We start from the raw sequence: 22,617 nt of genomic DNA on the forward strand, positions 1-22,617 counted from the left end.
GGGATATGGCTAGACCAGGCTAACACAGCTTCTCTGCCCACAGGTTTGGATATACAGTGCCTGATGGGCCACAGCTAAAAGGGAAGGGAATCTCCTTGCTGAGGAGCCATGCCTCCAGCTGGGCTTCCTGACAGCAGCCAGGGGAGTAGAAACTGCAAACGAGGCTCATATCACTGGAAGGAAGCATTTCACACCAACCACCCTTGCTGGGCCTGTGTAACCAGAGATGAAACACAACCTTCTGTTGTCTGGACAATTCTGAAAGCACAAGGCAAGCCCCAAATTGGTGATGCTGATTCTCTTAATGTTAGGCATCCACTGGGCTTGTTCTTCCTCACAGACCTTTTTCCATCATTACCCTTTCCTACACGCTCCAGCAGCTCTCCTCCAGCTCCAAGCCCGTCTCTGCTTCCCCTTGCTACCCCAACCCTTGGCACCAGCCACAGGGTGTCTTCAAACGTAAGGGAGAAAATATCTGGGGGTACACTCAGGCTTCGAGAGGCATGCTGGAGCAAGCAAAAGCCACACCACCTCAGGGAAGAGCAGAAACCATGTGGATAGAGAATATGTACCAAGCAGCAGACATGCTACTCCATGATCTTTCCCAAAAATACAGCAGGCAGTGTAAAGGTCCTATCAGCAGAATATAAGGCATCTCAACCAGTACTAGTCCTGATGGCTGTAAAAAACTCACCTGCTTTGATATTTGATTTACTGTTGTAAAGGCACCTTCAGAGCAAAAGCTCCAGCTGAGAGCTTTCATAATCTTTATAGCCTCGCTAGAGCCCAAAGGAGAAAAAACTCTGATGAGATGTGAAGAGCTCTGGACACTGTACCACAGGCTCTCAGCTCTGAGCTGGATGACCTGCCCCTGTTTCACGCATGGCCCTGGGAAAGGCAGGGCACAGAGCCCCAGCAGCAATGCTTGCCACTGCCCCGGCAAGTCTGCACACAGATGGTGACAGGACTGGTCCCTCTGCAGCCAGCAGCATATGCTGCTGCTGCTGCCGGCATCAAGGCAGATGCCTGGAGAGATACACCAGAAATAACCAGTTACACAAGCCAAGACTTTTCATCTATGCAGTCAAAGTGAGTTTTAATCCCAAACTACTGGGTAAAGCTCAGCATCTGAATTCATGCCCCTTTTTTTTGCAGCAAAAGAAATAACATCTCAAGGGCAACTAAATGGACCTAAAAAAGCGCTGAGACAAAAGAAGGCCAGTGGGAGATACTGGTGGCTACAGAGAGCCAGGCTGGTGAACAACTGTATGGCAGAGAGTTTCTGCTCCCGGTCTGCCAGCGACCTTTATGTCTGCTTTAACACGGGGCAATAATGCTCACTTAAGAGTCTCATGCTGAATTAATCATTGCAAAGTGCTCTACAGTTCAGCCAGGAGAGATAGGAAGGCAGCACTAAGCACAATCATAGCTGTACTCAGCAAGACTAATGGTCTGTGCTGTGCTCTGGCCCCGGGAAACGCTGCTTTAAGCTCCTGAGCAGGACGCACAGCAGCCCCAGCAGGGATGCAGCCTCCTCCCTGTCCTAGACAGGCACCAGAAACATCTGCCCAGCTGCCTGCACTGGCAGGGAGCTCGTCCCAGCCAGCTGGACTTGGTTGTACCACCCAGCTCTAAAACTGTTGAGCTGAGGAATGCAGTGTTCAGAGGAGCAGGGGAAAAGGCAGATAGATCTTATTTAACACCTGCCCAGATCTTTTTCCCATGCATCCTGCCCAGCCACTGCTGAAGCCAGCCAGGCCCAGAAGATGCTGCTGCAGGGGCCTCCACCAGCAGCTTGTATCCAAGCACGCCAAACCTGCCACTGCCAGCTTTCTCTGATGATCCCAGACAGGAACTGTTTCCTATCCATCAACTGTCTGCCATTAATGACTTTCCAGATCTGCAGCACTGGAAAGCCCACTCCTCCATCCCAGGCTAAGCAGCCCAAGGCTACTTCTTGCAGAGAAGCCATCACCTTTTGTCCCCTCTGCACCATTTCCACCTCTTCAAGATAGCAGGGAGTAAAAAGCAGCAAAAGCCTAATTATTCTAAAATATTAATCCAGGCAGCTAAAAGGCACCAGGATGCTGGTACAACAGGACAAGATGGTTTTCCCCTCCACAGGGCATTTGGCAGGGGCTCTGCTATTTCACATGTCACAGCTGAGCTCCAGCAGGCTCACTGTGGCTTATCCCTCACTCCTGCCCAGGTTCAGCGATGCCAAACAGGAATGGGCAGCGAGAACTACTGGAGCAGGGCTCAGCTGCCAACACCAGGCTAAGCCCACCAGCCCTTTATTTCCCAAGTGGTGAAGATGAGGAATAAAATTAAAATTCTTTGTTGTGTTTTGATTTAATATTTTTATCTGCACTGGAAGGAGCAGGGAAAACATGTGGGAAATGTGGAGCAAGTAACTACTTCGTAGCAGAAGCAGCCAGAAGAAACACTAGGGCAGCTAGGGCAAGTTCTGAGAAGCTCATTTTAAAATGTTCCCTCCGCCAACACAGATAAATATTTGAGGAAAAAAAAAAAAAAAAGAAAATTCAGTTGACTCATGAAGAGCAAGCACGTTATATATAGAAAATAAATTAAATAATTAAAGGGCAAAAGAAATGGGATTTTAGCCCTACTTTGGGCATAACTTTTATTACAGCCTTACCCAGAGAGCTGCTTTTCACCATCAGACTGGGTGAAGTAAGTGGCAAAGTGAGCTTTTGCCATGCTTCTAGGCCACATTCCCAGGCCTCCCACTGGGAAGCACAGAACAGTGAGGTGAGTGCAGAGTGTGCTGCTCTGTACCCCCAGGGCACAGCACCCAGGCCTCCCCATCCTTCCTCCACGTCCTGATGCGACAGCTTACATGTGGAACTGCTTGGCCCACAGAGACCCTGAAATTCTCCATGGGATGTAAACCCACTGGGAATGTGCTATAAGCTGTTAGCCCAGATGCTGGGCTATCCCAGAGCTGCAGGTGTATGTGGCAGCTCTTTGGGTACAGTCCAATTCAAGCTTAAAAAAAATAAAATTAGATTAAATTTAAAAATCTAGCTCCAGCCAGTCTCAGAAGCCTTGGGAGAGGATGAAATTTAGGCTACAGATGTTACAGCCAAATCCTATTATTGCCAGGAGCCCAGCCCTGCAATTTAAAGGTGCCCTGGCACAAACCCACACCAAACACGGCTCCCAGCATCTGCTGCCCTCAGAAATTACACACGTCAAAAAAGGGCAAGCTCAAAGCATCTGCAGCACTTTTGGGAGCTCAGAGCTGAGCTGGCTCACACAAATTTCACCAGCCCCCAGGCAGAACAGACGAGCTTGGTGCTCACTCCACTGGGGAAGCTCAAGGCTGCCCAGGGAGGAAAGAGCCACGTGCTCTTCCAACCCTAGAAACCACTCCCCAGCACTGAGGCAGGAAAATGCTCCTGGCAAGGCTGTGCTGGCAGGTGCCTGCCGTGGGCAGAGAACAGCAGGGATTTGGAGCACCAGTGTCCATCCAGACAGGTCCCTACTTTCCACAGCCCGCAAGATACAGCGGACAAAGGATGTGAGCAGCAGCCTAACAGCCAGGGAGAGGATAAACTCAGGGTCAGGCTCTTTTATTAATATCCTTCTCTTTTTCTCTGACCCTCAAAAAGGTTCTTTTCTCTTTCTGAAGCGACATCCTCCGAGTCTCCACTGCAAAAACAGCATCAATGCAGGGGTGACCTGGTCAGCCCACAGAGGTAAAACAGGAGAAACAACTCTGAAGCGCATTTTTGTGTCTGTGATCAGATGGCTGAGAACCAGCAGCATCAACTCCCTAAAGAGCACATGGCATCTGAGGCTACACCACTGATCTTGGCAACAACCCCTTCCCTCTCAGCTACAAAACACCCATATATAGGAAAATACACATATGGATATATATGACTTTCACATTACTTTGTGTTTTCTAAACAGTCCAGTAAGGCATCACAGACTTGCTTTGCCCCAGCAGGAGATTGGCAAGGCCATGGCTAAGCAATGTCCTCCATTTGTGCCACACTCAAAGTGTCAGCCTTTTCTTTTCCAGCCTCGTTTCAATGTGTGCAGCTCAGTTTTGGTTTTAATTGCAAAGTCCCCACATTCTGCAAACCAAATGCAGCTGTAATTGAAATCAAGGAGTAAAACAACCCACCAACAAAAATCAAAGCATCACACCGCCAAAAATCAAGTGGGATGCACAAAGCAGGGAGCTTAAACAGGGATGGGGGAAATGGAAATAACACTAATAGCATGTTTTCATTTTTAATAATCCGAGAGCCAGATAATGACACCGGAAGGTGAGCTACCCTTGGCCCAAAGAGAGGTGGATGCTTATGAAACCATCTGGCTGTCAGCAGCTCAAACATCACGTGAAAGAAGAGTGTAAAATGGGCAGAGCTGGGCTGTCAGCAGCCCTCTGGGCTGGGAGAGGATGTTCTGTCCTCTCCCTGACAGAGGGGGGAGAAAAAAAAATCTACAAATTGTCTGCATTTTGGGGAAGAGTAGTAGTCTGTGGTTTATGGGGTTGGTTATTTTTTTTTTCATTGTATTTAACTTGTTTATTTAGGAGGAGTTTCATAAATCATTGTTTTCTCAAAAGCAGCACCAAGGAACAGCTACAGGAGAGTATTCCTTCGCTTTTAAGAAAGCGCTGCACAAAAATGATCAGAAGTATTTAATGGGCTGTTGAAACAGTGTAATGCCAGCCTTTTATGCTATCATGGCTCCTAATGATTTTACCAAAGAGCAGGAAGAGATCGACTTGGCATTCCTGGCCTCTGCCATTACATTCTGCTCAGACACACACAGCATAGCTGAACAGCAACAGGTGGGATGATATTTAATGCCCACCTCTACATCTTGACATTGTCTGGTTTGAAATAGAGTCCTCATGCCATTTACTGGCAGTGAAACTAATAGGATTCTGTAAAAATCAATCCATAAATGCACAGACGCTAAAATGAATGGTTTCCTTTCGGTTCCATTTACGGGAGGGCTCTTTTATGGATATCTATATGCCAGCGTAAAAATTGCAGGAACAACTTTCTAAGTCTTCATTAAATTCAAGGGGACTTTCACAGAGAAGATTGCTTTAAAAGAAACTGCTATTTCCCATGGCAGCTCGTTACTATCCACAAACCCAAAAGAACCACAGTGGCTTCTGACAGCTGTCCCAGCTGCCCCACATTCCTGCTGGGCACACTGGAGCTGCAGGAGGAAAACAAAGATCAAGGTTAGGATGGGATACCAGCCCTCCTGTGCAGCACAGGTGATGCTGAACTGAAATTATGTGTCACATTCACCCACCTGCTGAACACTGCCAGCACTGCCAAACAGGGACTGCTGTCAGTGGAGGGTTTCTACAGAAGAGAAATAAACTCCTAAACTAAACAATGCTTCCTGATAGGATATTTAATGAAAACAAATGAAACAGAGAGATGTATTTCTTCATTGCCCTGCCCACCAAATACCTGTCAAATAGCAGGGTGGTGGTTTTTGGGATTTAGGGATTGTTTTTTTCTGGAGGAAGCACAAACTACACGACCTGTTTGACACTCCTGAAGACATCACTTTATCAGAACAGTCTGCAAACTGAGAGATTATTCAGATTTCTGCCTCTACTTATTTCTTCCAAGACCACTTTCCTGAAATCCTCACAGTAATTCCTGCCCCAGAAGCCAGCTGGGAACACTGAGCAAACCCCTGCCCTACTCTGCACAGCTCTGCGTTCCCTTCCCACCTCCCAGGAGTGCAGGCTCCGGGGTTTGCCTTAGGTCCCTCTTTGTGGTCCCCAGCCCCATTGCTGCAGGCAGGGATGCTTCCAGACAGCTTCCCTGGCACATGCCCTCCTGATTCTGCACCACTCAGAAAAAATGACTTGGAGAAAACTACTCTGCCAGCTCCAAGGGCTGAAAAAAGCTGGGCAGATAAGAGCCAGCTCAAGCATGCACAGTCCACAGAACCACAACTCCAGTCCCTCCTGATCCATAAGCTTATTAGCTAATGGAGGAGGAGATGGGGGCCCCATGGACTGGCTTCACTGCTGCTGGCCAGTAACACTGACACCCTTGGTTAGTCCACTGGAACCATCTCTGGGAAAATCCAAAAGCCAGAAAGCCACTAGCACGTCACCAGATCCTCTACCAGGGATAATTTTCCATGGGGTTTACAACTATCTTGAACATAAATTGGGATAAAGGGAAAAATGTACATCCAAGCCCTTTGTACTTCTGCAACAATCCATCTTGTTTCTGTCAACTTAACATCTGCAGAAAGATGTAGCTCTGCTGGAGGAAAAATAGCTCCTAAGTGCTCCTGGTCATGTCAGATTCCGAGGCACACAGCAGAAGTTCACCACATCCTCCTGGCCAACAGCCAGGCTCACGGAATTGGATTTCATCTCACCCTCTTTTACCTCCTCCTTCAGCCACTTCAGAGGCTTTTCTTCATCTCTCCTTCCTCGTATTTCACTTCCAAGGGCATGGGACTACAATAGTCCTGTTTTTTCTTCATACCCAACCTCAGGAAACTAATACCCATCCAACCAGGCACCTTTCCTCCAACACGGGGCAGGGAAGTTCAGACTTCAGACAGCTATACACAGCTCCCCTAGGAGTGATGTTTTGCCCCATTTTTCTGCCCTCAAGATACCATCCTGAGTCATGAGATACCTTTTCTCCCATCTCTTTTTCCTCCTCTTACAAAAGCTGTGGCTGAGGGTGACCATGAAGATATCGAACCCTCCTGCTGCCAGCCATGAAGTGGCTTCATGCCACAAAAGCCTGGCAGCAGCGAGGTCCACAAGGAAATTACTCTCATCTCCCTGAAAATAACTTCCCATCATCTACCTTAATTTCTTCCAATCCAGGACCCATGCCGGTGAGACACCCAAAACCCAGCAGCATACCCAAGGCAGGGGCACATTCCTGAACTACCAACTGGTGTTACAACTTCATCAGTGCTACTAATGCCTCGCTTTCTCCCCATCCAGATTGACAATTCACCAATGATTTTAGCTGAATTTAGCTCCTTTTTCATTAATTTAGTGAAGATTTTGCTAAAGTTAGCTAAGTAGCTAATTTTACAAAGCATCTGCCATTAAATCTTCCCATGCCTCAAAGTCCCTCTCTATAAAAAGAGACTCATTATCACTGATTTGTCTCTAAATGACGGAGACTTTAAATCACTGCTACACAACATCTGGTTTGTGGCCCATGGGGAGCAGCCAGGCTCTGTTCAGCTGGATAACAACCCACTGGTGGAGATGCCACTGACTCAGCTCCAAACTTCCTTCTGCATCCCCAAAACACAGGCCAGGGCTGAGGGACAGAGTACAGGTGGCTCAAGGATCTAGAAACAGCTGAAATCAGTGGAAGGCTTAAGTCTTAGGGGCTTTTAGCCTTTCACCAGCAGGAAAGCACTTTAAAACTAAAAAAAAAAAAAAAAAAAAGGAAATCCAGCTAAGGCAGAAAGAAAATGAAGGGGCTGCAACCTTAAGAGCTGCAGAGACATTCAAAAAATAGTATTTCAAAACTTCCCTGCAGCTGTAGCCAGCAAGACTATAAACTGGTCTATGATTTAGCTCCATTTGGTGCCCTCTATCCAGCCCTGAGGCATGGCCCACGCAGCAGATACCAGCTTCCATCCCTATCTCCACCATCCATTAGTAGCTGTCAGCAAGTGTGGGAAGAAGGTGGGGTGCCAGCACAGCTCTGCATGCACAGGAACCCCCTTTTCCTAGCAGGTCCCCTTGCAGCACCTCCTGCCATTGCTAGGACCATGCTGCTGTGCTGAGGGGCCTTGGCCAAGGTAGATATTTCATCTCATAGCCCATCCATTGTTGAGTACCCTATTTTCCTCCCAATTTTACCTTCTGTTTCCACCCTCCTTTTTTTTCCTCTTCTCCCCCTTGGTTCATTACATCCATAATTTATATCCACAGCACCAGCCAGCTGATTTACTGCCTTGGTCAATGCAGCTCCAGCATGAAAAAAAGACACAGCAAGCTCAGTACACAACAGGGACTGTCCTTCCAGGTTCCCATCCAGATGTGGGAACCTGCAAGGACAAGTGGGAGGGACAGAGAACAAGATCATCCCACAAGTGAAAGCACCAGCAGCACAACTTTCTGCACTCCCTCTCAGTACAGCGTATCTGCAAGGACAGGGCAATGCCAGGGCAGATGGACAGATCTGCCAGACACTCCTGGAAGACAGGAGGTTTGAGGCCAAAGACTCTACAAGCAGAAGAGTCTTGGGCAAGAATTTTTTTTATTGCCCCTAACCAGGCAGCAGGGAAACCTACTCCATCAGGATCGACTTGGAGCACTTCTGCTAAGCACCTCGTTTGCTCTCCCTCTCCTAATGAACAGCGTGACAAGCTTAGAAATCAATGGAGGCTCGCTGAACCCTGAGCGCGGCTCGTGCCGGCGCCCAGCCAGGCGTCCCCGGCACCTGCTCTCCCTAACTCAAACCGACAGCTCCGCTAATGGCCACCCTGTCAGGGCTCCTCACCCACACCCCAGCAGGGCAGGCCATGGAAACAAGGCATTTGTGGAGGTGCCAGCCTTCTCCCCGGCAATACCTGTGCAGTGCTGCCAGGAACTGGCCTTGGGGAAGTCCCCAGCATTTCCCTGCAGCTGAGGATGCTCAGCTCAGTACTTCTCTCCAAAACAACCACTGAAGTTTCTAGGCCCCTGGCCTCATAAGCAAAAACCAAGTCTTTATGTCTGGATGGACACTGCACATTTTGGGCCAAACAGGAAGTGTGGGGACACCTCCAAGACAAGCCACCTGCATGCGATACCTGTGTCTGGGCAGGAAGGCACACAAGGAAGTGTGAACAAAGCCCTGGGGGACAGAGAGGGATGCAGAGCAGACCAACAAGTGGAACAGGGTGCCAAGAATCTGCTTTTGGCTCTTTTCCCTAAAATACCTGGCATACTGAAGATTGTCTGAGGCAGCTGATGCTGGCTGCACATGAGGGACAAGGCTTTGTTGGAGAAATAGCTGCATCCCAGTGCCAGACAAAGAAACACAGCAGCTGTGGCAGTGGTGCTGGCGTGATGGGGAACAAACATTCTCCAAACCCAACTCCAAGTAGGAGCAGCTCCCCTGAGCACCTAGGAGAGATTAGGATGCAACAGGGCCCTCTCACAACCCCTAGTTTCAGTTCCAAAAGCCTCCCCACACCACAATCATAGCACCCCCTGCCACTCCCCACTCTGCTGCACCACCAAGCACATAGCAGTGTATTTACAAAAATATGTATTATTCAGTTTGCTGCTTCTCCCATCTATGCCTGAGAAGTAGAGGATGAGAAGAAGCATGCAAAGCACTGCTGCATCAAGCATGGGCTGCCCTGAGCCCTCCAGCTCCTTCCCCTCACAGTGTCCATGCCCTATTTTCTTAACCTCTCTGCAAGGGGGCTCATTTCCCATCTTGTTTCATGGCTCCAAACTGTTCTGCTGTGCTTTGTTTGCTTAAAAAAATGTTAAGAGACAGAAAAAAGAAAAAAAAAAAAAAGTGGACAAACAGGAGAGATTTAACTCTGCATCTCCTGGCTGGAGGGGCCTCACACACTACTCACTGCGGCACTGGTGATTTAATCATCAATGCGATGCTACTGCAAACAGCAACAGACAGCAGAGCCGGCAGGAGTAATGCTCCCTCCAACAGCGTGAATATTAAGGGCATTTAACAGCCCTTGTAATCACACTGTGGCTCCTTGCAAGAACACAGCCAGGCAGCACTAGGGAAGGCACTGAACCATGCTGCTGGGTTACCAAACTTCCCTGCGCTCCTTACAGCACTGAAATCAGCCCTGCTTACAGAAAAGCGAGCGCTGGCTTCCCCACATGTTCTCTCCAAACCAAATCCCATGTGGCAAAAGCCCTTAAGCACACACTGGGATGAACTGGGTGGCCTGAGAGCCTCCTTCAGTGAAAGCCAGCCTCTCGTGGAATTTGGGTCCTCACAACATGGAGCAAACGTTAAGAGCTTGAGAAAATTAATCTCCTGTACCTGTCTGATGCACTGGGAAAGGATTACTGGGGGAGGAGAAGAAATCCTGAGCATGGCATGAGTTTAGCTGTGCCTCAGGACTTGAGATATATCATACTTTTTAGGTCAAGCATTAGTGTGTTCTCAAAGAAGAAATGTCCTCAGGTTTTACACTTTTAAAGTTTTTAGTCTTTCATTGTATTAATCCAATTCTGAAAAGTTTCCTGTGATTTTGAGGCAGAAATGGCCAGTTATCCACGACATCTTACTGTAATGAAACACCTGTGAAACACAGCCACTCCTGGCTTACAGACTTGAAACACAGCTTCTGGAAACAAGGAAAAAAAGTGCAAATTTATCTGCTTTATCTCTCAGATGCAGTAATGGCTGCTGGTTCTGCCTGAAGATGGGGAGAGCATCTTGAGAGCCAAGCCCGCATTCAGAGAAATGCTGGGCTGCCTAAAGCCACACACACACAGCTGGTGCCAATGCACAAACCAAGATCAATATGAGGAGATCAGCATCAAAAATTTGTTGATCCCAGTTGATATTTACATATAGAAACTCAGAACTTTTTGGTTATTTTGGCTGGACTAACATCTGCACTGCCAGGAGCTCCCTCTCCCAGGTTATCTCAGTGCAGCCTGTGCACCAGAGGGAAGGGAATTAGCTACCCAGCCTTTCATTCACACCTTTAATTATTCAGCTTATACTGATATAATATTAATTGAAGCAGAATAAGCTCCTCTCCTAAATACAGGTGCCCACATGCAGGAATCACTGAGATTAAAAGGTGCAAATTGCTTTATTTAATGAGTTAATTTCCAGCTATCACATGGGCAAATCCCCATGCTGGACCTGCACCTGCTGCTGCACCAGCTCTGCCCCAGTGCTACGGCTGCTGTGCCAGCACAAGGCTCTGGGTAAGCAGAAGATGCGCAAAGGTTTGGTTACGCAGCAGATATGTACTTCCCTTCTGTGAATCAAACTTCTCTTTCATTCACAGAGTCAGGATTTGGCCACAATGATGGCAGCAGGAGTTGCACTCCCAAGGATGCAGTAAGGCACCAAGAGCAAAGAAATCCCATTTTACAGAACACCCCTTGTGCCTGCTGGGGAAGGCTGGCTGCCCTCCACCTCCCCGCAGCTAGTGCCCTTAAGCACCAACACGATTTCCTGCTGTTCCCCACCATGAGAGAAGAGCTTCTATCTGCAAAGACCAAATTGAAACTGACTTTCCTTTGCCGGCATTGCCTTCAGGAGGGAAGGTGTCCTCACCTTGTTGAATCTTGTGGTGCCTCAGGTGAAGAACATCTGAACGACCTTCCCCAGCATTCAGATGCCTCCTGGAGCTCACTCTCACCTCACAAGGTAGATTGTGTTTATATTTTGTTTGACTTTTGGAAACGTTGTGTTTCCTGAGTGCACAGGTGCATCCAGGGGAGGTCTCTGCTGAGGAGACACATCCACGCCCAGGTAACACAGGCCATGTCACCAGGCAACGTAACACTTTTCTCTTCATTTGATTCCCTTTTTTGCCACTTCCAAGTCTAATTTCAAATTTCATATATTTCACTTTCTCACCGTTTTTAGTGCTCCTGACCAAACCCTTCACACATCACCTCTGCAAGGGGTTTCAACCCCAGAATCAGCTCCTCTCATGCCATGGCTAGCAGACATGGCTGCCAGCACACTGCTGGGCTGAGGGCACATCCCCAAGAGCTGCCAGGGGTTGGCTTGTTTTTCTCTGAAGAGACTTAAACCAGAGATCTTCCTGCAGGATGGGAGGGCAGTACATATCTTCACAAAGGGTTTTGCTGTACCACCAAGAACAAGCCATAAGCAGCCTACACATCGTACATGGTTTAACTCCAAGCACTATGTGTATATTCATCCATTTGGATCCCAGTGGTAGCAGCAGATGGCAGGGTAATGCACGTCTGAGTCTGCCTCTCTCCAAATTACACTGTATTATGGCACCAGGAAAATGCAATGGGCCTTATGAATGCTGCAATTCCTTCTTGCTCCTTCTCCATCCAGCTCCATTCCTGTTGAAGGCAGGACAACACTACACAAGTCTCCTTCCCAGCTTGGCTCCCACACACCACCTCCAGCAGCTCCCAGTGTCTTCCCACTGTCCACCTCACCGGAAAAAACATGCACCTACCCCAACCAAGACCCTGAGTTTCGCATTTCATCTAGGCAAGGTCAAAGTGCAAAGGGTTGCATCCCAAACATCTTCCAAGGCAGATACAAAATGATATCAGAGGATATTATTCCATCCTGAACAATCCTGCATCAACCCATTGGGTAAAGCAGATTACCTAGACCCAGATGAAAACACTCCAATTAAATTTTTTTTTTTTTTTAAATCACTGTTTTGTAAGAAGAACTAAGCCAACCATTGAAAATGAGTCTGCTCACACCTGTAACTCCTCCCTCTCATCTTTTCTCCATCTCACCAAACAACAAGCAACTAAAAATTCAACACACAAGCAAGGAAAGATGTGCACAAACTCCATCCAGCCAAGGCCTGCACCACTGAACATATTCATGTCTTATTTGCGAGCCGTGTGTCTCCATAATGGGTTATGAGGTGTGGTTGTAACTGGCGGATGCTGACGGTGGTCCTTGAGGAGGAAATGGTGTGTGTCTAAATGCAGGCAAAGCTATTTGGAAAGCCAGGACAAAGCAGCCTTTCTCTCCTGGCATGGGCCAAATCACATCCTTTGGACTTACTCCTCCAGTGGCTTTGAAAGAAAAAGAATCATCCGTCTCAATTCTCCTGGCTCTGTGAATAATGTTTAGAGAATAGAGGGTGATTTCATAGCTCATTTGTTTTTGCACCGCATGAACCCTGCTCTCCTCACATCACTTTCCAATCAGTTTTATTGCTGGTATTTCCAAGAGAAAACCAAGGAGGGAATGGCTAAGACCCTCAGTCTCACTTGAGATTAAGTGAAAAAACCCAAAAATTAAAAAAAAAAAAAAAAAATATAGAAAACAAATAAAGGAGAATCTCTCTTTCCCTTGTCTTTCATCTTTCAGCCTGAAAATGAACCTGTTTTGCTTCTGAATCAATTCTCTCCTGGCACTGCACTTCCCACAGTACTTTCCGAGATGAGATGCAATCATTAGCTCACTTGTTCCTCCAAATAATATCACAAAGCCGGAGCTCGAGCTACTTTGCAGTAAATCATCATTAATTTCTGCCTAGGTGTGGCAAGGCAGGGCTTGGTGGGGGACACAAACCCTGCCACACCCTCCCAGTGCCAGCACCCATCTGCGCACCTGCTGTCTGGGGACAGTCCCCCATCCAGCATGTCACCTTGTCCTCCCGTGGAGAAGTGACACTGGCACATTGTTCCTTATTCAAACACCTCTCCAATGACCCACAAAGGACCACCAGACCTCTCACTCCCTTGGGCTGCAGGAAGGGCTATCCAGGGCTCTATAAGGGGCCTCCAAACAGCGGGGTTGAGACAAACTATTAGTACAACTAATGATGCCTCCATGAACAAAGGGGTGAACTCTTGCTGAACTTGTCACCACCGATCATTTTCCAAAGGCACATGTTAAGGATGAGAAACCTTCCTCCTGCTCCCCCAGCAACTTTGTGCCACTGGCACCCAGAGCCCCAGCCATTCCCAGGACACCAAATGTCCATCCCACAGCAAGAGGCTTTCCAGGTACCCTGTAGACTGATCCAGCCTGACCTAGAGCTGCCCTTCCCACCGCAGCAGCAGCTATATGGGAAAACCTACACCTAGGCAGGCTCACTTTCCCAGCTCCTCTAGAAATACATATGTAGAGTGGAGCAATACTGATTTAGATGAGCAGAAGATGGGGCCCAAGACCTCCTCCTTGGCTTACTCTTCCCGTAGCATTGATTCCTGCTGAGATTCTGGAACCAAAAAGGGTAAAGAGGGTGGGAAATCAATTTAATTGCAGCTTAGTAAGCAACTGCACTAAGTGTCGCTGGCAAAATCTGAACATTTTGCAGTGAGAGAAAGGGGGAGAAATGGCTTTTTCATTGCACGGGAAAGTGGATTGAGAGCAAACTCCCCCCCATCATCTGCTCCTCACCCCTTCCTTCTTTAAACAGGAGGAAGCCAGCAAGAAACACACAGCTAACGCCAGCAATCTCCCGCTCCTGCTACTCCAATTAATAGTCAATCCGCTGCACCCTTTGTCGTTAGGCTGCACGTAATTACTCCTTCACGCAAACGTCTCCCTTAAACAGATCCTACTTCTGCTTTCTCCATAGATACATTCCCCTTAATTGGTTTTATTGCACCAAATGCTGGCCTGCCCTCACAGATGAGACTCTCCCAGGCGGAGTACGTTGCTTTTGCATTTCCACAACTTCTTCCAAGATTGCTTTTCCCACTGGCAAAAAGATTACAGCACAGAGAACACACCCAGAGGTCCCAAAGTGGCATCCTGCGAGCTGTGCACACAGAACACCCGCATCCATGGACCCAAGAAAAGCACTGGGCACACAAAACCCCAGTATCCAGCTTCCCAGGGATTTGTCAGCTTGGGACAGTAACCCTGCACTTGCATTCATGAGGGGTCACAAGATAGTGTTATTTGCAAGGCTGCACCTCCTGGCACTGCCCTTCCCATGCTGGAGCTCACCCAGCTCACACCTGCAGAGCCACAGCAGGCCCAGCAGTGTGCCCTCCACGCTCTGCTCTGGTCTCTACACACACAATCAACCTCTCAGTTTCAGGAGGCACGGAAAATCTCTAGGCGTAGTACCATAAAATGCTCCCTGGACCTGCCTTCCCCAGGCACAGCATTCCCATTTATAGCTCCCACCCTGCAGCCATCCCATGTGCAGAATCCCCTGCCCGTGGAGAGGCACAGGTCATGTTGCAGAGCCAGAGACAAGAGAGGTCTCGGCAGAGCAAGAAGTAAACCCAGCCAAGACAAGCCCTGGGCCATGAGCCCATCAAAATAAATCAGGATGATGCTTTCTTTACAAGGAAAGGAAGAGCGAGGAGAAAACAAGGAGTTTTTGAGTAAACAATTCAACTGTGCATATCTGAGGTGGTGAAAGAATAGGAAAAAACATCTTCCCTGATAGTCAACATCTTTCTCAAGCATGGAGACACTTCAACAGATGTGCTGTGTCTCTGAAGCCTTGGTATCCAGACACAGCTGATTTTGAAGACTCTCACACTCAAAAGCAGGACTTTTGTCAAGCCCACCCCTAAAGGTTACCAAGGGTTCCAGGCTGTGAGCCAGAGCTGAGTCCACCTAAAAACCCAGCAGCAGCAAGGGCTTGAGAGCCCTTCCCTGTTACCTAGGAGAGGATGATGCCACACCATGTCACACCAGCTGGAGAGGGATGCTGCGGCCTGGAGCAATTCCATGTGCAGGGTGCTCCACAGGGACCTTGACAGGAGAAGCGGTTTACAAGAGAAACCGTGACACTCCTGCGCTAAACCCACCCTCAGAGCATCACCACCTCCCAGCACCCCTTCAGAGTGAAGCAGAAGGACTCTTCCAATTCTTTTCATCCTTCCAGAGCACAATAAAAAGTATTTTTCCTCTTTTGGTGCTCAACAGTTCTCATCAACAAAACACATACCACCTGCACAGAAATTTATTTATACTCTTACCAGGAGAGAAGCAGAATCCTTGCCTCATCTCCTTCTCTCCCTGATACTTCTTTTAAAAGCAAGCTAAGAAAGGCACCTGTACATTCCAATGCTCACTGTTTTGCAAAGCAAACAGGTCTTGTTCAATCAATATTTATGCCCCCATCCGTCACAGCTGCAACACAGAGCTCCACCAGAATGTAATGGAGGCAAAATTCATTCACTGCAATTACCAGTGAAAAATTAGGAGGGTTTTCATTGACTGGTTATTGTTTCACAGGTATCCCAGGGAGCGCTTTAATGTGCAGCGGGCAGCTTAATTAAACGAGGTGCACCAGGCAGGCTGTTCACCATTTGTCCACAGCTGGCTGTCACCGAGGTGACTTCCTCACCTCACCCCTGCTCCACCAGACCTGTCCTGCCTGATCTCACAGATGAGGGCAGCTTGGGCATGGCTTTCTGTTTTATCTAGCACTAAACACACGAGCAAGAGAGAGAAGAACTGGATTCCATCACACCTCCTTCACAAAGCTCTGCACATCCTAGAAAGCCTGGTTTTGCTCCTAGAGATTTCAGAGTGGGATTTCACCAACAAAGCATGAAATAAGTTTCCCCTTCTCTCACATCCTGGACCTATCCATGTCCCCAGCCAAGTCCCAAGTCCCAGTCAATACAAGCTTCCTGGGTATTAAACACTCTGCCTCTTTTTTTTTTTTTTTTTTTTTTGGTTCCCAACAGCTTTGCCACTTCAATCCCTTAATTGTCAAGATCTGAATTTTTGCAGGATACACAGTTATTTTAATCTGTTAAGTGGCTCTGCTGCTATAAAACTGACAGGAATTTAATATCTGGAGACTGTCAGCTGAGCTCCAGGTGCAGAGGCTTTCTAGATGGCAATGATGCAGAAGGAAACACAGGCTGGTGCAAGGCACATTTACACAAAGCTGGCAAGGGCCCCTTTGCACTGAGGTCCAACCCTGCAGGGTGATGAGCACCCCAGAATGCCTGGAGCAGGCAGTGAGGCTGCCAAGCTTCTCCACATCTCCCAGGAGCCATTCCCCAGCTGCATTTGAGCACATTCAGAAAGGAGATGTTGCATTGCAAACACCAGCACAGGTCAAGTAGAACAGGTCACTATTTTTAATAAAGGAAACTTTTGCTCTGTAGCTTTTCTCCTGCACTCAGGCCCGTCACAGACCTGCTTTCCCTCCAGCGTCTGTCAGCTGTGCTTCAGCCATTCATCAAAAGGAGCAAGCTAGCATGCAGGAAGGAATGAAGGGAAATAAAATCCCAAACCAAAGACTATCTTCCTGCCCCTCCTGCACATACTGCTGGCCCAGAGCACAGGAGCCCAGAGCCCTGAAAACCCCTCCCTGCTGCAGGGCTCTGCCATACAGCCACTGTAGTCTGATACAGGTGCAGGAAGTGAGACCACCAAGGGCTTGTCACTCACCTACTCATCTCCTGTTCCCTCATTAGCATCCCCCAGGGCCACACAGCCACAGCCTGGCACAGGAAACATGAGCCAGCACACCAGGAAAGCATTGCTGTAGAGACAGCTACAAGTACTCCTCACAATTAATTTGGGATTTTGCTTGTAATTAATCCCGCATATCAGTTCCCCTCATTATTCCTTAATGTAATTAAGTTATTAATTTAGATGTCCCCCCCCTCAAAGCAGAGCAGTGGGATGGATCAGAGGAGAAGCAGGGGAGATGCCAGGCAGTAGCATGGGGCTATGAGCCCAGATTACTGGAGCACATGCCAAGCCCCACCACTGCCTCCCTGGGTGACTTCAGGTGGGTCACCGGCAGCCTGATTTTCCGAGAGGATAAAACGATTCCAATTCCTCAAGAGTCCACCAGAGACAGAAGGATCCAAAGTTCAATTAGCCTCTCCGGGTCCTGGTTTACCCAGCTGGAAAACTGCTGGGACAAGGAGACAGGCTGCAACTAATTAAAGCCTGTAAAGTGTTTTGAAACCCTCCGCCAAAGGCAGGGAAGGAAGGAGGCATCAATGAGTCCCAGCTGATCCATGACCCCAGCCAGCCCCGTGTCCTTACACCCCCATCCATCAAGCTCAGCTTGCTGCAGGCTGAGCCCGTGGCTACTAACCAGGCACCGAGCCGGGTAAAGCTCCTTGGCAAGGGCAGGCACCCTGCTACAGCTCCTCTTCCCTGCCAAATCACAGGACTGCTTAAAGGGCAGCGAAAGGGTGAGTGTTACTTACGGCACTAATAGGGCTTGATCTGCCCCTTGGAAAAGAGAAAAAAAACAAACCCCAAGCAACAGCGGTAAAAACAGCACCGGAGGGACCAGCGAAGTTGTCCCAGGATCAACTCCATGGTCCTAAACACGGCCAGTTTTTTTCTTCCATACCCTAATAGCCCTGCGAGGTTGCTGTACCTCCAGGCTCGGAGGGAGTCCCACACCCTAAAATCCAGCCTCAACCTGCTCCTGCTGCCCCAGCATGTACCACCAGAGGCTGCAGGCAGCAGGGAGGAGGAAGAGGAGGGGGAGGAGGAGGGAAAGGCGGTGACAGGGATTAAGGAAAGCAAGGGCTGGCAAGAAGAGGGGCTTTGTGCCTGCCTGCCACTGGGCAGCACCGAGATCCATAGAGATGGATTGCAGGGGAAGGTGCAGCCAAGTTAATTACAACAGACTGCTGTACCCACCTCTTTGGGAATGAGCAGATCGGGAAAGCTCAGCTACTGCTGCAAGACCTTCCCTGAATGCCTGCCTTCATCAGGTCCTTGAGATGCCAAGCCAGCAGCGTTTTGGGCAAAGGAAGGACTCAAAGATTGCGTCGTACCCCTCACACCAAAGGCCTGCCCCTTGGAGACCCTGCCCACCCCAACAGAGGATCCTCTGGCTGCAAGAAAAAACATCACAAACCTTCCTTTGGGAAGCAAAGCCTGGACCTGGCTCAGGATTCAGAGTAAAGCAGAGGGCAGGGTGTAGACCAAAATAACAGTGATTGATGGGCATCCCTGGAGCCAAGGGCAGCAGCTCTGTGAGCAGGAGCTCCGCTGTTGGCTCTTTGCAGGGCACCAGTGTGCCACAGGCAGCCAGGGAGCTCGGACACTGTGGCCTTCCACGTGTGCCAGGAGCCCTGCTGGGGACAGGCACGGGCAGGAGGCAGCGTAACCAGCTGGAGCCTAACTGGAAAGGTCTAAAGGTTAAACCTACACGAGGCACGATACATGGTGTGCCCATGTCCACAGAACTACAGCCCAACTGGGAGAGATGGAGGAAGGGAACAGGCTGGAAAATGCTGCCAGCAAAGTTGATGTGGATTTGCTCCATATCTCCTCTGTAGCTGTCTTACAATGTTTGAGCTGCTGTTAGCAATCCACCACCTCCTCTTGTTTCTGGAGGAATTTGGGAGGACAACCCTTAACTGCTCAAGTACTCAGCAGTGGCAGCCAGTCCCAGTGGCCAGGGCAACAGGACACAGCACGAGGCTCCTCTCTGGACCCCAGCAGTCCTGTCTCTGGCACCCCAGTCAGCTCTGCAGCCATTCACAAGTGTTAACTGAAGTGACACCACATCCCCACGCTCATAAGCAGCTTATAAGTCATACTGCTCCAAAGCAGTTTCCAAAGCCAAAAAATGCAGTGCATTAAAAAATAAAAAACAATCTGCACTCTATGGGTCTCAAGGGGATGCAACTGTTTGGATGGAAAATTCAGAATAAATGAAGGAGAGGCAATTTAAGCAGTCAGATTGCTGGAGTTATGGCAACTTGGCAGTGGAAGCTTCAAAACGTGGGGACGGATTCTGTGTGGCAGAAGTTCCCTTCACCTGCTGCGGGAGCCAAGACCAGCCTGTAACAGCATCAGCAACCTAAACCCAGAAGTGGGGGGGAGCCTTGAATGGGAGCAGAAAGTCAAAATGGGCTGCAAAATGGCAGCAATTCAGCAGCAGCTGGTGCTAAACGAGAAGCAAGGTTCATTTCATTTCAAGGAGATTATAGTAGCCCCCGTCAGACAGAGGGAGGTCTTTTTTCTTCAATTTTTAAAAATACAGTTCTGACACCAAAGCACAGCTATGGTTAAGAAAGCTCTTGTCTTCTAACTCTTCTTTCAGTGACTTATTTATTGCTTCCCCAGCTTAAATAAATAAATAAGTGTATAGATAATTATTTCTTTTTGGGGCCTGAAGTCACACAGATTCATTCCCTTCTTCTAGGATTGAAAGATTTACAAAAGCCTGAAGAAACCTCCTCAATCATTTTTATTTAAAAAAGCATGGAAAACCAATAATTCCCCAGGATGAAAAAATCAAAGTAAGCTTTATGAGTTCTGACTTTTTTTTTCCCAATCAGGTCGTTAATTCAGTTGCTGAGGTGACAGACACATATATGAGACTCTCCAAAGATGCGGCGAACAAGTAAAGCTGTCACATACTGTGGGCCGAACACTGCTGGGTGTCACTGATACAAAAAAAGGGGCTGAGGGCTCACACCCTCCTCCCTCTGCCACAATAACCCTAATCTCGGTGTATTTTCAGGAGCTGGACTCTAACCCGGATTAATTAATTCAAGATTTACAACAGTACAGCTAAGCAGCATCTAATCCATGTCCTTTGGAAAGTTAACCCTCGGCTAAGCCCCAGCCGCTCTCAGCCGAGGAGAGGACACGGGACCCCGCTCAGCCGAAGCTGCTCCCATCTCCCCTGCTTTTCGTTTGGGCAGTGAAACTCCTCGGATTCACTGCACTGTGCGGAGCGAGATGCTCCTCACATCTCTGCCGTGCTGTCCCTCCGGGGATTCAAAGACGCCACAGAAAGGCGCGATTGCACGGGCACCCTCCTCCCAGCACCAGCATCCTGCCCGTGCCTGCTCCTCCACCACAACCAGCCGCGAAAAGCCCCCGCGCTTCAACCGGGCTCGCCCAGCCCGCGTACGCCAAACACGGACCAGCCAAGTCCGCTCCCCTCTGGCTGCAGCCCGGACAGATTCGAGCCCTTCCTCCTCCTTTAGAGCACAGCTCGGGAGCACGGCGTGAACCCACGGGGGAAAGGAGTCGCCGGTCCCCCAGCCGTGATACGAAACAAGCGTTTCGTTTCCTTGGGATGCACCGGTCCCCCCGCTCCCAGGGCCGGGAGCCTGGGATGCTCCAAGTCGGCGGCGGGACCAAGGGTCGGTACCGCCGGCAGCACCCGCGGCCGGGACAGCCCCGACGGCCGCAGCCCCCGGTGAAGCGGGGCAGGGGGGGCGGCTGGGGCTGCCGCTGTCCGAGACCGAGCGGAGGGGGAAATCAAGACCGGGGAGTACGGATGGGGTCCCAGTGCCCCCCCCCCCCCCCCCCGCAAAGGCACAGGTCCGGTACCAAACTTGAGAAGGAACGCGAAGGGGTGGGGGGCCCGAAACCCGCCGGGAACTTCCCCGGGCGGCGGCGGCATCGCGCCCAAGTCCCGCCGGAGCAGCCGCGGCCCCGGCGCCCCTTCCTTACCTCCGGCGTGTGTCCCTCGGGCTCCGCCGCCTCCAACTTCCTCCGCGCCCCGAAGAAGAAGAGGAGGAGGGCGGCGAGCCAGAGCACCCCCAGCAGAGACAGCGCCAGCCGCCGCGTCGGCCGCCTCATCCTCGGCAGGAGGGAAAAGTCCGGCGGGGGAACCGGGAGGCGCTGGGGGGGAGCCGCGGGCGGCTCGGGGGGCAGCGGGAGCGGGACTGGCCGCGAGGAGGGTCTCGCCCGCCCGCCTCGAAGCCGGCGAAGCGAGTCCCGGGCTGTACATGCTCTGCAGGGGAGGGGAGGGGAGGAGGAACGGGAGGAGGAGGCGCCGGGAGGAGGGGGGCTGGAGCCGGAGCTCCAGCCGGGGAAAGGTGCAGCGGGAAGGCAGCCGGGCTGGTCCCCGGGGAGCTCCTGCCCTGCCCGCTCCGCGCCGGCGGGGAGGCAGCCCAGGGGACGGGGACACCGAGGGGTGCGGGGGTGTCTGCGCGTAACCGGGGACGCCCCATCCCTCTGTCCTGCCTCCGTGAGTGAGTGCGGGGCACTTGCCCGCGAAGGGATGCGCGGGGCTGGGCAGCGCCGCTGCGAGTTTGGCCCGGGTCGGTCCCGGTCCCCGCCCGACTCCGGGGCGAGAGGAGGCCACCGTTCAACAACACACAGAGGAGGCTCAGACATGATGGGAAGATTAATTTAACCAATTGAAACAGCAGGGGGAATTCAGGTAGGTGGAATTTAATTACTGGATTTGGAAGAGAAGATGTGTGTCTCTAGAGCTGTCAAGAACACGTAAAAAATAAAATCATAATCATCAGCTGTTGGTATTCCAGCAGCAGCTTAATGCCAGGCCATGGTCCTGCAAGGATGGCCCTCAGCCGTCATCCTTGTCCCATGGGGTGTTCTTTGCTGGCCCTACACGCAGCCCCAGCACAGCAGGCCTGTCCGCACAGCACAGCCAAAGTGGGAATTACAGACCTTGGTGAGGGGGAAAAAAACCTAACACAACTACAGAACAGGACTCCAGAAAAGAGCTGTCTCACCCAGCTGTCCCTGCTCGCCTGATGCTGCTCTTCTGATCTTGCCACTGACAAGTATTACATGAGCTGCGCAAACCTTTGCAGAAGACATTAGAGAATAAATTAAGTATTGGAGCAGATGTGAGTCATTCATGTTAGTACAAAAACTATAGAACTATAGAACAAACCCCATAAAAACAGGAATCTATGCATAAAGTAACATATGGAATGAAATAGAGATAAGATGTCAAATGCTGGAAAGTCCGATGCACATGTTGTAAACAACCTCTCCTATGCATTTCCCACACACTCCTCCTGGCTTTATTATTTCCTGCAGTTGTTTTCTGTCACTTACTAATTTATCATTTGCAATCTTCATCCTCTGTCCTCTTCTGATTTATTTCCAGGGCTCAATAAGCCCTTCTCCCTAACATAATCCATGCCTCTCAGGCCCAACATTCACAGAAAGATGCCCAGATAAAAATTTCATTAGCATCCACAAAAAGGGACATTTCTCTCTCTTTGTTTTAAAGCCGTGTGAC

At 49.8% G+C, this 22,617-nt stretch overlaps 1 protein-coding gene across 1 annotated transcript in view; it reads right to left on the minus strand.

The window, feature by feature from the left end:
* Positions 1-21,340, minus strand: part of GALNT14 (polypeptide N-acetylgalactosaminyltransferase 14) — a 92,495-nt gene extending 71,155 nt beyond the window's left edge. The window contains exon 1 of the mRNA XM_005523277.3: positions 21,069-21,340. Coding sequence (XP_005523334.1) covers positions 21,069-21,197 — 129 coding nt within the window. The 5' untranslated portion in view covers positions 21,198-21,340. The remainder of the gene's footprint in view (positions 1-21,068) is intronic.
* Between the last annotated feature and the right edge of the window lie 1,277 nt (positions 21,341-22,617).

This window comes from Pseudopodoces humilis, chromosome 3 (assembly GCF_049639895.1).
Source record: "Pseudopodoces humilis isolate 2021_Gansu_Grassland_sample_001 chromosome 3, ASM4963989v1, whole genome shotgun sequence".
NCBI lineage: Eukaryota > Metazoa > Chordata > Aves > Passeriformes > Paridae > Pseudopodoces > Pseudopodoces humilis.